At 40.9% G+C, this 16,821-nt stretch overlaps 1 protein-coding gene across 1 annotated transcript in view; it reads left to right on the plus strand.

Moving 5' to 3' along the window:
- The window catches only part of HEMG2 (Flavin containing amine oxidoreductase family), a 525,695-nt gene that overhangs the window by 72,521 nt on the left and 436,353 nt on the right, over nt 1-16,821 (plus strand). Inside the window, exons 3-4 of the mRNA XM_089438658.1 lie at nt 6,011-6,146; nt 6,501-6,566. Of these exons, the coding sequence (XP_089294784.1) occupies nt 6,011-6,146; nt 6,501-6,566 (202 nt within the window). The remainder of the gene's footprint in view (nt 1-6,010; nt 6,147-6,500; nt 6,567-16,821) is intronic.

Genomic DNA, 16,821 nt, shown 5'->3' on the forward strand with positions numbered 1-16,821 from the left:
AGAATACGCAGTAGAGAGGCAGAGAAAGACACAGAGGATGCAGCGCAGTGCCCAGAGAGGGTGACATAGAGCCAGGAAGGGCTCACGCGGAGCAACATAGTGCCTTCCAACCAAAAGTTCGAGATTTTGCTGGGGGTTTGAACTTCTGAGCCGAGAGAGTTGAAGTCGAAGCTCATGAGAGAAAATCGATCCAGCAGAGAGGTGACGCTGTGCCTCAAAGGCAATGACGCAGGCCCATGCAGTGACTGCGTAAGGGCATCGCAGAGGTAGCTGGGAACTCGTTGGTTCAGCTGCTGTAGCCAAGACTTGTAGTGTAGAGTGAGGTAACCTCACTAATTTCTTCTGCCGAGTGATATTCTATGTACTGGATTGCCAGCAAGGCATCTAGAGTTTGTATTCAGAAATAATTTCTGCTTAATAATAAAAACCCTCAGATTTGCTGCATCAGTTTTCCCACATTGGGTTTTTCCGGGGACTTTTGTCCAAAAATAACGGTGTCATTGTGTTTTACTTTCTTTCTTGCTCAGTTTCTTGTTTCTGCATTATATTTAATTAAGTGAAGGCTGCGGTGTGTATTTCAATATTTGTCGTAGTAAACTGCAAGTAATTTGTTTAAAGGAATTGAACAAATAAGAGAAGTATCATCAGTTGATGTAGTAGGGATTTGGGTTTAAGAATTTTCACATGTTAGAGAGGCATCAAATGGTTTTTGGTGAGATCCCTCTAGGGAGGCCACCAGATCGAGGGTTTGAGCACACCATTGAGTTGGAGGAGGGGGTTCATGTAGTTATCACCACCCTGTATCGGCGCCCCAAGGCCTACAGGGACGAGATTGAGAAGGCCATCCAGGAGTTGTTGGTGTTGGGGCATATCAAGCCCAACACTAGCCCTTTTGCTTCATCAGTAGTGCTAGTGAAGAAAAAGGACGGGACCCTTCGTATGTGCATCGACTACCGGGCCCAGAACAAGAAGACCTTGAAGAATTGATACCCCACACCCCACACCCCACATAGATGAGCTGATGGATGAGCTTAGAGGAGCCAAGTACTTCTCTAAGATAGACTTGTGCTCGGGGTACCACCAGATCTAGGTGTGTGAGCAGGATATTCCGAAGAAGACATTTAGATGCCATTATGGGCACTTTGAGTTCCTGATGATGCCTTTTGGGCGCACCAACGCTCCACCACATTTCAGTCTTGCATGAACCACATGTTCAACAAGCACCTGCGTAGATTTGTTCTAGTGTTCTTCGATGATATACTTATTTACAACAAGGCATGGGGAGAACCTATAGCACTTGGAGCAGGTCTCGAGCATCTTGGAGGAGTAACAATTCTATGCCAAGATGTCCAAGTGTGAGTTCGGGTTGACCGAGATGTTGTACTTGGGGCATGTGATCGGGGAGGATGGAGTCAGAGTCCACTAGGAGAAGATCTGAGCCATCCTTGACTGGCCCACGCCCTGGAATGTGACAAAGCTGAGGGGCTTCCTGGGCATATGCACATAATACAGGCGTTTTGTGAGGGGATTCTCCCAGTTGGCTGAACCCCTGACAAACCTCATGAAGAAGGGGGCATTCAGTTGGTCAAACACAACACAAGATGTCTTTGAGTGCCTTGAGGTGGTCATGAGTACTTTCCCAGTTTTGGTGTTGTCGGATTTCACCCAGCGCTTTGTATTGGAGTGTGATGCATTTGGGGAGGGCATTGGAGCAGTGCTGATGCAAGGGGGCTATCCCATAGCTTATGAGAGAAGGAAGCTTCAGGACTATGAGTGACTGTAGTTCATCAATGACAAAGAGATGTTGGCCATAATGCATGCGCTAGCCAAGTTCCCACAATATCTGGTTGGCAACAGGTTCAAGTTGAACACTGACTGCAACAGTGTTCTATTTTTCCTTGAGCAGAGGGAGTTGTAGGAGAGGCAACAGAAGTGGGTTAGCAAGATCCAAGCATATGACTTTGAGATAGAATATGTCAAGGGCAAGCAGAACATAGTAGCAGATGCATTATCTAGGAGTCCCGTGACACTATCTCTGATGGATATCACTCAGGATTGGAAGGCTTAGCTTCTGGTTGAGTATTCCAAGGACAGGCAGGCCTGCGAGATACTGGATGGCACTTTGGGGGATGACAGGTACCGGGTGATGGACAATGTGATATACTATAAGGACAGGATCTACTTAGTGCCAGGGTCATAGTTCAAAGAGAGGATTATGCAGGCGACCCATGATTCACCCATAGCAGGACACCCTGAATTCCTCAAAGCTTACAGGGCCAGCAGGGAGTGTTTGTCTTGGAGGGGTCTCAAGGGAGACGTGTTGAGGCAAGTGCAGGAGTGCGTGGTCTATTAGAGGTACAAGGGGAAGACAACACACCTAGCATGACTACTTCAACCACTCCCTATTCTAGAGAGGAAATGGGAGAGCGTGTCCATGGATTTCATCACGGGCCTTCTAGTTGCACAAGGACGAGATTGCATTTACGTAGTGGGGACAGGTTAACCAAGTTCGCCCATTTCTTCACCATCCCATCGATATCTTCAACTTCTCAGATTGCAGAGCTGTTCTTTAGGGAGTTATTCAGGTTGCATGGTCTCCCAAAGACCATAGCCAGTGACTGTGATAGCAGGTTCATGGGGGTGTTCTGGAAGGAGCTGTTAAGGTTGGTGGGGACAAAGCTCACTCCCAATACCAGCTATCACCCCCAGATGGATGGGCATACGGAGATTGCAAATAAATGGATGGAGGGGTACTTGCGTAACTATGTGACTGGGCAATAAAGGGCATGGGTGAAGTGGATACACCTTGGAGAGTTCTGCTACAACACCACCTACCACATGTTGATCGTTATGTCATCCTTTTGAACCCTCTGTAATGACCCATCTCGATTCATGAGTAGCAGAGCAATATTAGCATGTATACGAGGCATGCATATGATAGCTACATATGCATGCATCGCATATATCGCACTAGTATACATATTCACTGACATAGGAAAATGTCTAAGTATAGAGTAATAAATTAATTATTGAAGTACTAAGTAAATACCTAACACACTAGAACATAATGAATATGTAGAGTGGGGCACTAAATATACCTCCTTATAATGTGAAACCAATTAAGGTACTATTTAAAAATATATATATATCAATAAATACAAAAAACTTTACAAGGTAAAAGTGAAATTAAAATAAATAATTTTTTTTTATATATTAATTAAAAGAATTATACATGTTATTTTACAAAAAAAATATAACATAAAACTATATCAAGAAAAGGAACTAAATAATATAATTAAAAATGCATATGACATAAACATTGAATAAAGTTGTTAAATAAAATATAAACACCAAAATAGTCAACAAAACGTATTTCTTAAAAGTAAACGAAAAAAATCAAATCCCTTCAATTTACCCAAACGATGTTATTTATAATGAAAAGTGACCGCCTCTAAAGATCATGGAGGTTCCATGTAACAGAGTAAGTACAAGGAAAGCAGATGGATGGCGAAAGGGAGACGATGGAAGGAAGGGAAGACGGTGAGGTTTTGGAGATAGAAGTAGAAGCAAGGGGGTGCAGAAGGGAGAGTTTTTTTTTTTTTGGAGAAATGGAGGGGGAACAGTGAAGGAAATTGGGAACTGAAGACTAAGTTGTTGAGCTAAGAGATTGGAATTGAGAATCAGAGATTTGAGCAATTGTTCTTGAAACTTTTGGGCACGAGGTCAGAGTATTTTGATTACGAAGTATTTTGAAGTTGGGTACAAAGGATTGTACCCAGTTTGGCTGGGAGATTTCAATCATTTGGTAACCAGAGTGAAATTGGAGCGAGGACAACCTGAAATCTGGGATCGACATCAAACTCAGAAGAAAATAGGTATTTACAATGAATTGATAAGTTCTGTTTTTAAATTTCATTGTATGCAATGTTCAAAGTAAATTCTAAGTTTCTGAATTTAGAACCCTTACAGTAAAATTATAGATTTATGGTTAAACTCTGTTAAATTCATTAAAGCTAGGGCATTTTAGAGCTCTACACCCTCTGTGGTTGTGATGCACTTTCATTTTTTGACATGATTTTTGGAGATAGCAGGGCTCCAGGGGCAAAGGACTAGGTCCAAGAGAGCACTTGGGAGAGAGAGAGAATGGAGGGAAAAATTCAAGCTAGTGGAGGTTAGGCCCCACCAAAAGGGAAAAGGAAGCAACAAGCTTAAATAGGAGGTGAGGGCCATTGTTTGGGGTTTTTTGACAATTTTACATCTGAACTCAATTGTTTACTTGAGCTGCTCAGCCAGGTGAACATAGTGTTGCTTAGCACAAAGAGATTTCTGGGCGGAGATCTCAGCTATTACTTTGGTGGACTTCGAGTGCGACCCTAGGGGAGTCACTTCACACTTTTTGAGACATTCTGGAGCAGGGGAAAGGAGTTTGCTTCCACTTCTGCGCAGCACAGGGATGCTGGAGGAGAATTCGCACCACTAGAGGGAGTCAGTTGTGGAGCAGATCAACTGCTGGGAATTTCAGGGCTGAATTGGAGTGTTATTTGCAGAAGATTTTGTGTGGCTTGGAGGGCGGTCAGTAGGGGAAATTTCTGGGCTAAGCAGTTACCTTTTTAGGGCATGCACAGTGTTTTGGTAGTGGCACCAATGTGGTCAAAGGGAAAGCATAATTTGGGGCCTAGTGGCTGGAGAAATCAAGGAGGAATTTGAGGAGAATTTTGCAGGCAATTTTGGGAGTTTTTCCGGGAGATTGGAGGAGTGCCCAGCAGCTCATTTTCAGGCAGTGCGTTCAGCCAGTGACACTGGAAATTCACACTTTTTTGTGGGTTTTCTAGTGGCTGGGTTTGGGGCCAATTCCTTTCTGGGTCCTGTGGAGAAAAATTAGGGGATTTACCAGCTGCATTTTCATAGGATTCCAAGCACAGCAGTGGAAGAAAACTTCGTTTTTTCCTTGCAGCTTTAACAAAAATTTCCTGGGCAGGCGCAGAATTTTGTGGGCTACTTCCTTTGAAGTTTGAACTGGGGCAGCAATTCTACAACCTGGGTTTGACCTTAGCTTGCTGTTGTAAGCCCAGGTTCATTTCTCCTCATTTATATTGTACTTTTATACCCAGAATTTAATAAAAGAACCAAAGTTGGTGCTGCTAATTGTGTGACTGGTTATTTGTGTGTGCAATTGCTATTTTGAAGTGCTGTTTCAAGTTATAAGTTCTGTTATTTACTGTTAATTCCAGTTAGGAATAGTACACAATATCCCCATCCTTCACAGGTTGCCAAGGACGACCCAGCCATTTCGATTTCTCCTTGTCCCAATCAGCCAAAAAATTGATTTGTGGTCAATTACAATTTATGACAGCCCCAGACATGGAGCAAAGCACATCTAGGCATTTAAGTGTCCCATCGATGAAGTCCTAAGAAAGTTCAATAGAGAGAAGGGAATCATCGGAAAATTAATTTCAATACCTTACCCCCTAAGTATGGCAATTCCTGTTACCGATCCCTGCATTCTAACTGCATCAGGGTGTTGCTCAAGGGCATATGCAGCTAGGAGTCAAGACATACAATTAGGGGGCAAAAGGGCAGCCATGTGTGTATATGATGTGGTGAAATTTGTCATATAAAGATTCACATTCTTCCAGTTACATCTGTTAACTGAAGATTAGGTGTTTTATTAGTTCTATTCCAGACTCCCCCAATCTTCTTTATTGTTTGTATAGTACATTTGTTGAAACCACTAAGCACAGTCTTGATCACTGAACATTAGGTGTTGTAATGGTTCTATTCCAGACTCCTATTAAAAGTAAGAATCTTCTTTATTGCTTGTATATCACATTTGTGGAACAACTAAGGGTGGTCTTGTTGTTCATGGATGAGACTTCAGTTGATATTTATTATTCTTTGATTCCATACTTTGATTTTTCTTTGGGACCTTGTTTTTAGGGTGGAGTTCAGTAGCAAGGAACTTCACAGAGCTCTCTATTAACTTGGTTCTGATTCTTGAAATGGTGTAAAGTGGGCTTGCTGCAGCATATAGATTGAAGTCTCAGGGTTTAGCAGTTACAATCTTTGAAGCTGATGGAACCACTGGAGGTAAAATAAAGAGTGTTGCTCAGAATGGCCTCATTTGGGAGAAAGGGGCTAATACCATGGTAAGTAAATAAATTGGTGCATAAGTGCCATATCGTTTTACAGTAGAAATCATTTAAGAAACCCCTTTAACTATAGAATCAATAATCCCAGCCTATAGTTTTAACAAGTAACTTTGCATTTGTCGTTTGTTAACTTTATGTTGGTGTTTCAATTAGTTAGAAAATATATTCTTGATATTCATTACTATGTTTTAAATAGCCTATATCATAAAATGTTTAAGTTCAGTTTATCTTGATTCTTTAGGCCTTTTGCACTAAATTGGGTGACATGAGACAAATCACATATATCATTGACTTTGATATCTCTTTATATTCGAGAAAGCTTTTTTGATGTTCATTCTGTTTTACCTGCAGACAGAGAGTGAGCCAGAAGTTGGGAGTTTGATAGATGACTTGGGAATTCGTGGACAACAGCAATTTGTATGGTCTTAAGAATTCTTTCATTCGAGTTTTTAGAAGATAACCTTTTCCATTCTGAAGCCAATTTTGAAAACATATTATTCAATATTTCTCAATTCTTCATGTTATTGTCACTTGGTATACCAATAAATTATTCTTGCATCTGCAATCCTAGGAAGGGGCATGGAATGCATGCCATCATAAACAACGAAAATCTAACTAAAAGTATGTCAATTGAATGAATGTCAGTAGTATAATTTCTTTTCTTCTATCCTATGAAATACACATGAATGTGTTCATTGTATCTCTTTAAAGTTATTAATACACACAGAATAGAGTAGCCCAATCAGGCTAATGACAGTTGTTTTTTCCTACATCCCAAACCAATTATTCGCCAATTTCAGCTTTTCCAATTCGTTGATTCTATAGATTCTAAAATTCAGCCAAAGTAGTTAAATAGGATCTGTCTTTGAAATCGAAATGCATTAATTTCATAAACAACTAACTAATTTGATAATAGTAGAAGAATAGGAACTAAAAGTTACATAAATAATTGACAAGAATGATTACAGAGACTCATTTGCATAGGAGAGAGGGTTAGTCCTTCAGTCCTTTATACTGCAGAATCATTTTTCTTGCAAACATTATGTCTCATTGAAATGCCTAGTCCATCACCATACAAGCTTTGACTACTTTATACAAGCAAATGGGGATGGTCTTCTTTAACACTAACATTGATCTATCCAAATCGTAATATATACTAGATTATGTTTTTGTAAAATCCCCAATTTTGATTTTCTGCATTAGTGACGATTTTTGGAAGAGGAGTAAATTCCGACATTGGGACTTAGGAGAAAGAGGGAAAATTGCAGCTCTAGTGGAATTTGGGGGCAACAAGAAAGAGAAATTCGACCCAAGGAGGGAACTCACACTCTAGGAGGAGAGAGAAAAGAGAAAGAAGTGTGAATTATAAGAGAGAGAGAGTGGGGGCCACAAAGGGAGAGGAGGCCAGCAAATTATAAATGGAACTTGAGGGCCTCACTTCGGCATCTTTTGGTCATTTTACAATTCAAACCTTAGTTCTTTTGTGCTGTTTAGCCAAGACAACTGTGTTGTTTAGCACAAAGAAATTCCAAGTGGAATTTCCAACTCTTCCTTTGGTGAACTTCAAGTGTCACCCTAGGAGAGAATTTGGGGAGTTGATTCTGAATCATTGGGGAGCTACTATATAGGTTTCTTTTCGCTAGTGCTTGCTACTCCAAAGTGTTGATTTTTGGTAGCATCGGATGTGATTTAAGTCTCAAATTTTGCAGGGAGGCTTGGGCACATGTATTCCAAAGAACCCAGAAAGTGTTTTGGGAAATTCCACCCAGAAATAGTTTTATTAAAATAATTAATTATTTTTAATGGGACTCTAAGTTTAAACTTAGGAAAATAAAATAATTAAAGGGTATTAATATAAACTGTGGGTGTAACTTCTAGAAGAAGACAAGGATCAAGCAAAAATGATCTTAGCCATTGATTAGCTTCTAATCTAGGCCGTTGAATGTTAATGAGGAGATTATTTAAGGAGGCTTGAGGGTCATTTGGAAAGATACACAGAGTGAGTTTAGAAGTTCGATTTTCTAAAGCAGAGCAGTTGCTGGGAGAATATCGATAGTGAGCTTGTGTAGTGAGGGGTAGGGATAGTTGGGTTGGAGTATCTTCTCCAGAGCCCAGGATACGCAGCAGAGAGGCAGAGAGACACTAGAAGGAGGCAGCGTAGGACCCAGGAGGGGTTGACGCTGAGCCAGAAGGGCTCACGCAGAGGTTGAAGTTGACCCAGAAGGGCTCACACAGAAGCAGCGCTGTTCTCCAAGTAGAAGTTCGAATTTGCTGAGGGAGCTGACATTTCTGGGCTGGGAGGGTTGGAAACTGCTCTAGAAAGCAAATCGATCCCTAGTTGAGCTGACGTAGAGCCTTAGAGGCTGACGTTGGGCCTATGCGGAGCTAGTGCAAAAATAGCCGGGCGCACGTTGGTTTAGCTGTCCAATCAGTCAGAACTTGCCGGATAGAGTGAGGTAATCTCACAAATTTCTTCTGCCAGTTTATTTCTCTGTAACTGGATTGCTGAGAGGGCATCTAGAGTTGTATTCAGAAAACTACTGCATAATAATAAAAACCCTTAGATCTATTGCACAGAGCAGAGGTCAACATCAACACAGAAGATTCAGAGGGTCAGCACAGAGACTAGTAGTAGTCAGTTTCTAGCATTCACATGGTATCATACTGAACATAGTTAGTTCAGTAATTTGGGATGTTTTTCTGTTGCTGATGCAATAGCAACAACAATTTGCAGTGCAGAGGCAGTTGGCAGTGGCAATGCCAGCAGCAACACAGATGCGAAATTTCAGAGGGAGTTGCAGTACGGATGCAGTGTTGACAATGGCAGGGTCAACAGCAGTACAGATGCAACATTTGCGCAGTAGTTGGTGGACAACATGTCAGACATCAACAACGCAGAGGGAGATGTTATAGAACTGAGTAATGCTTCAATAGGTTGCATTCCTAGAGCACATTCCTGGCTAAGAGGGATTGTTGATTTCTGGTAGCATCGAATGTGGTCTAATTCTCAAATTTTGCAGGGAGGCTTGAACACATGTATTCCAAAGAACCCAGAAAGCGTTTTGGGAAATTCCACCCAGAAACAATTTTATTAAAATAATTAATTATTTTTAATGGGACCCTAATTTTAAACTTAGGAAAATAAAATGATTAAAGGGTATTAATATAAACTGTGGGTGTAACTTCTAGAAGAAGACAAGGATCAAGCATAAATGATCTTAGCCATTGATTAGCTTCTAATCTGGGCTGTTGAATGTCAACGAGGAGATTATTTAAGGAGGCTTGAGGGTCATTTGGAAAGATACACAGAGTGAGTTTAGAAGTTTGATTTTATGAAGTAGAGCAGCTGCTTGTAGAATATCGATAGTGAGCTTTTGAAGTGAGGGACATGGATAGTTGGGTTGGAGTATCTTCTCCAGAGCCTAGGATACACAGTAGAGAGGCAGAAAGACGCCAGGAGGAGGCAACATAGGACCCAGGAGGGGTTGACGCTGAGCTAAAAGGGCTCACGCAAAGGTTGAAGTTGAGCCAGAAGGGCTCACACAGAAGCAACGCAATTTTCCAAGCAGAAGTCCGAATTTGCTGAGGGAGCTGACATTTCTGAGCCGGGAGGGCTAGAAATTGCTCCAGAAGGCAAATCAATTCCTAGTTGAGCTGACGCAGAGCCTTAGAGGCTGACGCTGGGCCTACGCAGAAATAATCGGGGAGACGTTTTTTTAGTTGCTGATCAGCCATAACTTGCTAGGTAGAGTGAGGTAATCTCACAAATTTCTTCTTCTAGTTTATTTCTCTGTAACTGGATTGCCAGGAGGGCATCCAGAGTTGTATTCAAAAAACTACTACATAACAATAAAAACCCTCAAATCTGCTGCACCGGTTTTCCTGCATTGGGTTTTTCCGGGGACATTTGTCCAAAAATAACTGTGTCACTTGTGTTGTTTCTTTCTCTATTGTGTTGTTCTTGTTTTGGCATATTATTTAAATGGTGTAAGCTGCAGTGTATGTATTTCGATGTTTGCCATAGGGAATTGCAAATAACTTGTTCATGTAAATCTAACAAGTAGGAGAAATATCATTAGTGTTGCAGTAGGGATTCCCGGGTTTAAGTAATTTTCACACAAGGGCGCAAAAGAATTTCGTGGGAGCTGGAGAATTTGCAGAGAATTATCCTAAGGGAGAATGAGTTTTCCTTGGTGATTTGCAAAGGTGTGTTAAAATTGGCAACTAGGGCCAAATTCCACTTTGGACAACTCATTTGATGGAAATGATGAATGCATTGAAATCCTCTTTTCGAGAGGACCAAAATTGATCAAAAGATCATCTAATTTGGACAAGCAGAAGTGTGTTGTTGAATTTATGCTCACACATGTGCAAATTGTTCAGGTTGGCCACATCATCATTTAGGCTCATGAAGCCCAATAGACATGTCTCTTCACCCTCAACGACTTGTATAAATACAACTGTCCTCTCACCTCATTTGGCATCATCATCACTCACACGTTCTTTTCTCTCCTTCTCTCATTGGTTCGTACAACTATTGGGCACATTCTCTCACTCACATGTGTGGCAAAGGAGGACAAGTTTCAGACAAAATTACAAGGTTGAAAATTTTTAAATTTTCCTGTAGTTTGACCAACATTGACTTTGAATTTTCAGGCAGATTTTGACTTCGATTTTCTGGGCAAATTTCTGTTTGGGTAGGCCGTACACATTGGCATAGAAACCAAGGCATTCTTGGCACTTTGACTGCAACAGAAAATTGCAAGTTGACTACAGACTTCAGGGCAGAAGTTTGAGCAAGTTTGACCACTGAATTTGGGACTGCTTTGGGCTGATTTTGACCTCCTATTTAGGTCGAGTTTGATTGGGTTTGACCAAGCTTCAAAGGAGACATTTTGTTGCTGATTTCATCACTGTTGACTTTTTGCTTAGGGCTGAATTTGATTGCAGTTGACTGCAGATTTGACAGGGTTGTTTTGACTTTGATTTGGCAAGTCAACTTTGACTTTTTGTACTCTCTCTCTATTGAACATTTGATATAATAATAAGAAGAATTGATCAAAGGGTTTTCCCCACATTAGGGTTTTCCCTTGCATCTGCCAAATCTGATGTTCTCTTGTATTGGCTTGTCTTCTACATTTTGTTCCATGTTCTATCTACTTTACTGTCAATGTGATTACTATTGGAAACTAAATTGGAAATTATCATTGGGTTGCTAAAGTACATTGAAGTAATTGTGCTAAGCATAAAATATACCATTGTTAACAAAATTTAACATGGTATCAGAGTACAGGTGAGGACAAAGCCCAAGTAAGAGAGAGAAAAGAAATCACTAAGAGAGATCTGTTGGACAAGACTATTGGACTAATGGCTACTACATCTTACTTCAAATATGAGGATAAGCTCAAGGACAAATCTGACTATCATGCATGGAAGATGACTTTGGAAGAGCATGATGCCATGGATTATGTGAAGGGAATAGTGGTGGAGCCTCCTTCAAATGCACCTGCTGCTGCAAAGACGAAATATAAGAAAGGTGAGGTCAAAGCTAAGAGAATTATCATAGATTCCATTAAAAAACATTTGGTTGCCTATATTTTTTATTTGGGAACATCTAAGGAGATGTATGATAAGTTGGTTGGGATGTTCAAAGTGAACAATGCAAATCAAATCCTCTTTCTCAAGAACAAGTTGAAGGACATCAAGATGGATAAAGGGGAGTCTATCCAATCCTACTTCATGAGGATCACACAAATCAAGAATGACCTTCTATCTATTGGAGAAGTTATTGCTAACAGGGAGCTCACTCTCATTGCACTTGGAGGTCTTCCAAGATCATGGGATGTGTTTAACACCACCATTCTCAACAATGACAGGATACCTAGTTTCGATGAATTATTGGTTCGATGCACTCAAGAGGAGACAAGGATGATGGAGAGATGCAAGCCCTCAAATGGAAATGATCGTACTTATTTCTTTGCTCATGGAAAAAGGAAAATTAATGTTGGTCCAAGGAGACAGGGTCAAGGATTCAAAGATGGAAGAAAATGAAGGTGCTAAATTGCAACAGGTTCGACCACTATGCTATAGAGTGTCCTCACAAGAATTCTCCAAAGGATGATGACAACAACAACAACAACAATTTCATAGGCAATGGAAATCAAAGGAACAATAGGTTCAACAAAAAAGGAAAGAGAAGTTCTCCTGTTGCTTGAAATGGAAATGGTTGACCTCCCAAAAGGACAAGAAATACCAAGTATGATGAAAGTAATGTTGTAGAAAAACAAAATGAATTTCATCTTATTTCCACTCTATCTACTGCCTCTCCTCTAGATACCTTGGATCATTGGTTGATGGATAGTGGGGCCTTAAGGCACTTCACTGGGTACAAGGAAGCCCTCTCAAATTTGGTTGAAAATAAGACTAATTTGGAAATCATACTTGGAGACATTGCCAACTACCCCATGAAAGGGATAGGTACTGTCACTCTTCACTTGAATCAAGGTCAAACCATTCATCTACAAGAAGTATTGTATGTGACCGATTTGGAGAAGAACCTGGTGTCTATTTCTGCGATGGAAGATAAAGGCTTTGAGGTAGCATTCATTAATGGAAAGGTACATATTTGGCAAAGAACCCCTAAAGATGCATTCACACTTGGATTTAGGGTTGATGGTCTCTATCAAGTTGGAGGAAATCCTTTGGGATCCTTGTCTTGTGATACTTCTCTTCAATCTGAATTATGGCACCCGAGATTTTCCCACGTTCATTACAAAGCCTTACCTGGGGTAAGGAAGATGGTCACATGTATGCCCGAGTTCAACATGAATCATGAAGGAGTTTGTCAGGGTTTTGTAGCTGGGAAATTTACAAGGGGACCATTCCCTTCTAGTGAAAGCCAAACTACCAATATTCTTCAATTGGTCCATTTTGACCTATCTGGTATGTTGTGTTGAAAAGTGTACCTAGGTTCGGTCTTCATAATGACATGCGTAATTGTGATTTTATGTAATTGATGAAAAGAAGAAAAATAAAATTATTATTGTAATGCTTGTCTCATGGGTTTCATGAGCAAGGAATTTTATTTTTAGTAATGACTCCCATTGTGAGCCTTTAGGTTTTGTCATCTAGTCATAAAAGTCAAATTGAGTCAATGTCATGTATGAAGGACCCTTCTTGGGTATGTTACATTTTGTATGTCATTAGATAAGTATAAATAGCCCTCCAACACAGGCACAACCTTCTCCCTTCAAGTTGGCTTCAAAAGGAATAATAACATCTGTCCAAATGACATGTCGGCTTATTATCACTGGCAAACTACTATAAATAGGCAACTCGGCCTCATTTCAGAGCAAGGATTTTGGTGATCATCAAGTTTGCAATTCGGTCAAGGTCTAAGGCAAAAAAGGAGTGCGAAGATCTCATAAGAAGTCTCTCTATCCATGTGAAGGAGGAAAACTAGAAGATTTGTTTGTGACTGTTTTAGGGCCGATCTCCACTCACACGTGTGAGGAAAGAAGAGGGTTACTGTTGCAGAAAAGGGCCGAAGATATCCTTGCTATGCTAAAGGCCTAATCAAGGAGTGTTCAAGAAGCCGAGTTGAAGAAGGAAGCCTAGTAGTCCAAGTGAAGGAGATGAAGAGGTTAGATCACCATATATGCTGCAACTAGGGCAGAAATAAAGTGCAGGTCTGAAGTAGAAGGAAGCCGAAGTGGAAGATTAGCCGAGAAGAAGGAAGAAGCAAGAGTGTTGACTATCGTTGACTCAGGGAAGAAGAACTTCATCAAAGAAGCTTTGTGTCTTGGTCTTGGAGTGGCAAATAGGTCAAGGGTCTTGGTCTTGGTATTCGTCAATTGGAATCTCTATAAGAAGAAGAATTTGTTCGGGTTTTCCTCTCAAGTAGGAGAGGTTTTGGCCCTGGCTTATAGAATATATTCTGTGTCTCTTGTCTCTTTATGGTTTATGCATTGGTAGTTGTTTGATGAAGAAGAACACTAATAAGTTATAACCTAAGTAAAAGAAGATCCTAATCTAAAGAAGTAAAAAAGCAGTCACAAGCAGTTACTAATAGAAGAGAAATCATTTAATTCCTATGCCCTAGATTTCTCAACATGTTGCCCGTAACATCATTGGGAGGATACTTATACTATTCAACCTTTGTGGATGACTTCTCACGCAAGACATGGATCTATTTCTTGAAGAAGAAGGAAGAAGTGTTCAAATGATTCCATTCTTTCAAAGCATTAGTGGAAAATCAAACAGAAAAGGAAATCAAGATATTGAGGACTGATAATGGAACCGAATATTGTGAAAATTTCTGAATCTACACATCAAAAATCCTACTGCAATAATTGGTTTATCATCTCCTACTTGTTTTTTCATTCAACAAATTATTTAATTATTTAAACAACAATGAAAACACTATTGCAGACTACACATACATATAGATCATGAATTGAAAATAGAATGAGACAAATACACAAGGGACACCGTTATTTTTGGACAAACATCCCCGGAAAAACCCAATGCGGGAAAACTGGTGCAGTAGCTTTGAGGGTTTTCTATTATTAAGCAGTAATTTTGAATACAACTCTGGATTGCCTCTTGGCTATCCAGTTACAGAGATAAAAATATACTGGCAGAAACCTAAGTGAGATTACCTCACTTCACCCGACAAAATCTCTCCGTTCTAGTAATTGGACTGACTATCCCCGGCTACGACTGTGTTGCCCCTTTGCAGTAGCTGCGTGGGCCTGCATGGAGCACACTGGGATACTGCGTCAGCATTGCACTGCCTCCTTTGCTTCCTGGAGTTCTGACGTCAACCTTCTTGGCTGATCCTGCTGCTCCCCGGTTAAATTTAGACTTCTGCTGGAGGGTGGCTTTACCCCTGCGTTGGCACTGCATCAAGCAATGCGTGGGCCCTCCTGGCCCAGCATCAGCCTCCCTGGGTCTGCGCTGCTACCTCTGGCGTCTGTCTGCCTCTGTCTGCTGTGTATTCGAGGTCCTAGAGAAGATCCTCCAGCCTCAACTATCCCTGCCTCTCTGCTGCAACAGATCACTTGTTTGATTTTCTCAGCAAATCTTGCCCCAGAAAAATTGAACTCACTGATCTCTCAATTGTATTTCCAACTGACCCTCAAGCCTCCCCTTATACTTTTCATGTTAATGAATCAACGGCCGAGATTAAGTCCCTAATCAACGGCTAAGATTAAAACAGACTTGATCTTTGTCACTTAGAAGTTTCTCACCCATATGCTTATTAATACCCATTAATATTTTTATTTTCCTAAGTTTAGACTTAGGAACCCATTAAAAATATTAATTATTTTAATAACTCCTCATCTGGGTGGAATTTCTCCAAACGATTTCTTGGTTCTGGAGATCTCATGTATTCTAGCCCCTCCACAACATTTCAGAGCTAGAGCACATCCGATGCTACCCAAAATCAACACTTCCTCTTAGCGAGGAATGTGCTCTAGCAATACTTCTCAATAGAATTACTACACTGATCCACTGCATCGGTCCTTTGCCCTGCTGCCATCATCCACTGCACTGCTAGTCTGCTGCATCCTGTACTGCTACCCATGACTCTGCCACTGTGTTGGCTTGATGGGACTTGACCTAGGTTCAGCGTTAGGTAGCCAAGCAAACCCCTACACTACTAACCCTTTCGGCATCAGTCCGCGGAGCATAGACCAAAGTCTCACCCAAAGCAGTATGGGGGGATGCAGGAACCAAGTTTCTGCACCCTGAGATGGTTGTGATGTCGGTTTTATATCGTAATCCCTGCTTTTGCGCAGATCGATAAGCCTTTTAGGGCTTATCGATGTATTTCCCCTTCCGTCTGTCAGAACCTCCACGAAGGTATTCGACTGTCCTTCGCGCAACCCTAAACAATGATTCAAGCACTTATGCGCCCCTGTGACTATGTTACTGTCTCGTTCCTTAATTATCTTAGTGGTTAGCCAACTTTATCATGCAATTAAGATTACCCTCACGTAAACATACATTATTACTTGCATTCAAATAACAATTAGAAATAGATACATTCGCGCATCAATTATAATGTAAACCCGAGACTTAACATATCATAATGGCATGCAATAATCAGAGACAAAAAATATAGTGATTCCAGAATACTTCTCTTTATTTATGATTCAAGTTCCAAGTACAGACTCTATCCACCCTGCATACACATCTACAGGGGTCCACGCACTCAGCTGCGAACTTTCACCCTAGGCCTCCGCGCACTCAGTTGTAGAGCCTCTTCCTACGCTAAGGCTCCTGCTCTTAGCTCAGCCGAACTTACCAATGACTCATGACTTCTAACTTACTGTACTGTCCTCTTAGATCTTCTAAGACTTCCATTTTTATATAATCCCATGGTTCACGGACCATGGGTAGATCTCAAAAACTGACACAACTTATCTAGACTAAGGGCGGAAAACCCTTTTAACTTTAGACATCTTCGTGCTCCGCGACCACAAAATGCAGAGAATTTGCATTTCTTTACACAAAATTCGGGCCGTCTGCCCAAAACTTGGGTGTTTAACCCCAAAATTGACCCCAGGGGACCCATTCGCAATAGGCCCCCAACACAAACATGGTAACTTGCCCTCGAGTCACTTGGTTGGCGCAGAGATTTTGTCGCGAAGACCTCCCAGCTCGA

Source organism: Pinus tabuliformis, chromosome 9 (assembly GCF_031772625.1).
Source record: "Pinus tabuliformis cultivar Carrire ecotype Pingquan chromosome 9, CPIR1, whole genome shotgun sequence".
Taxonomy (NCBI): domain Eukaryota; kingdom Viridiplantae; phylum Streptophyta; class Pinopsida; order Pinales; family Pinaceae; genus Pinus; species Pinus tabuliformis.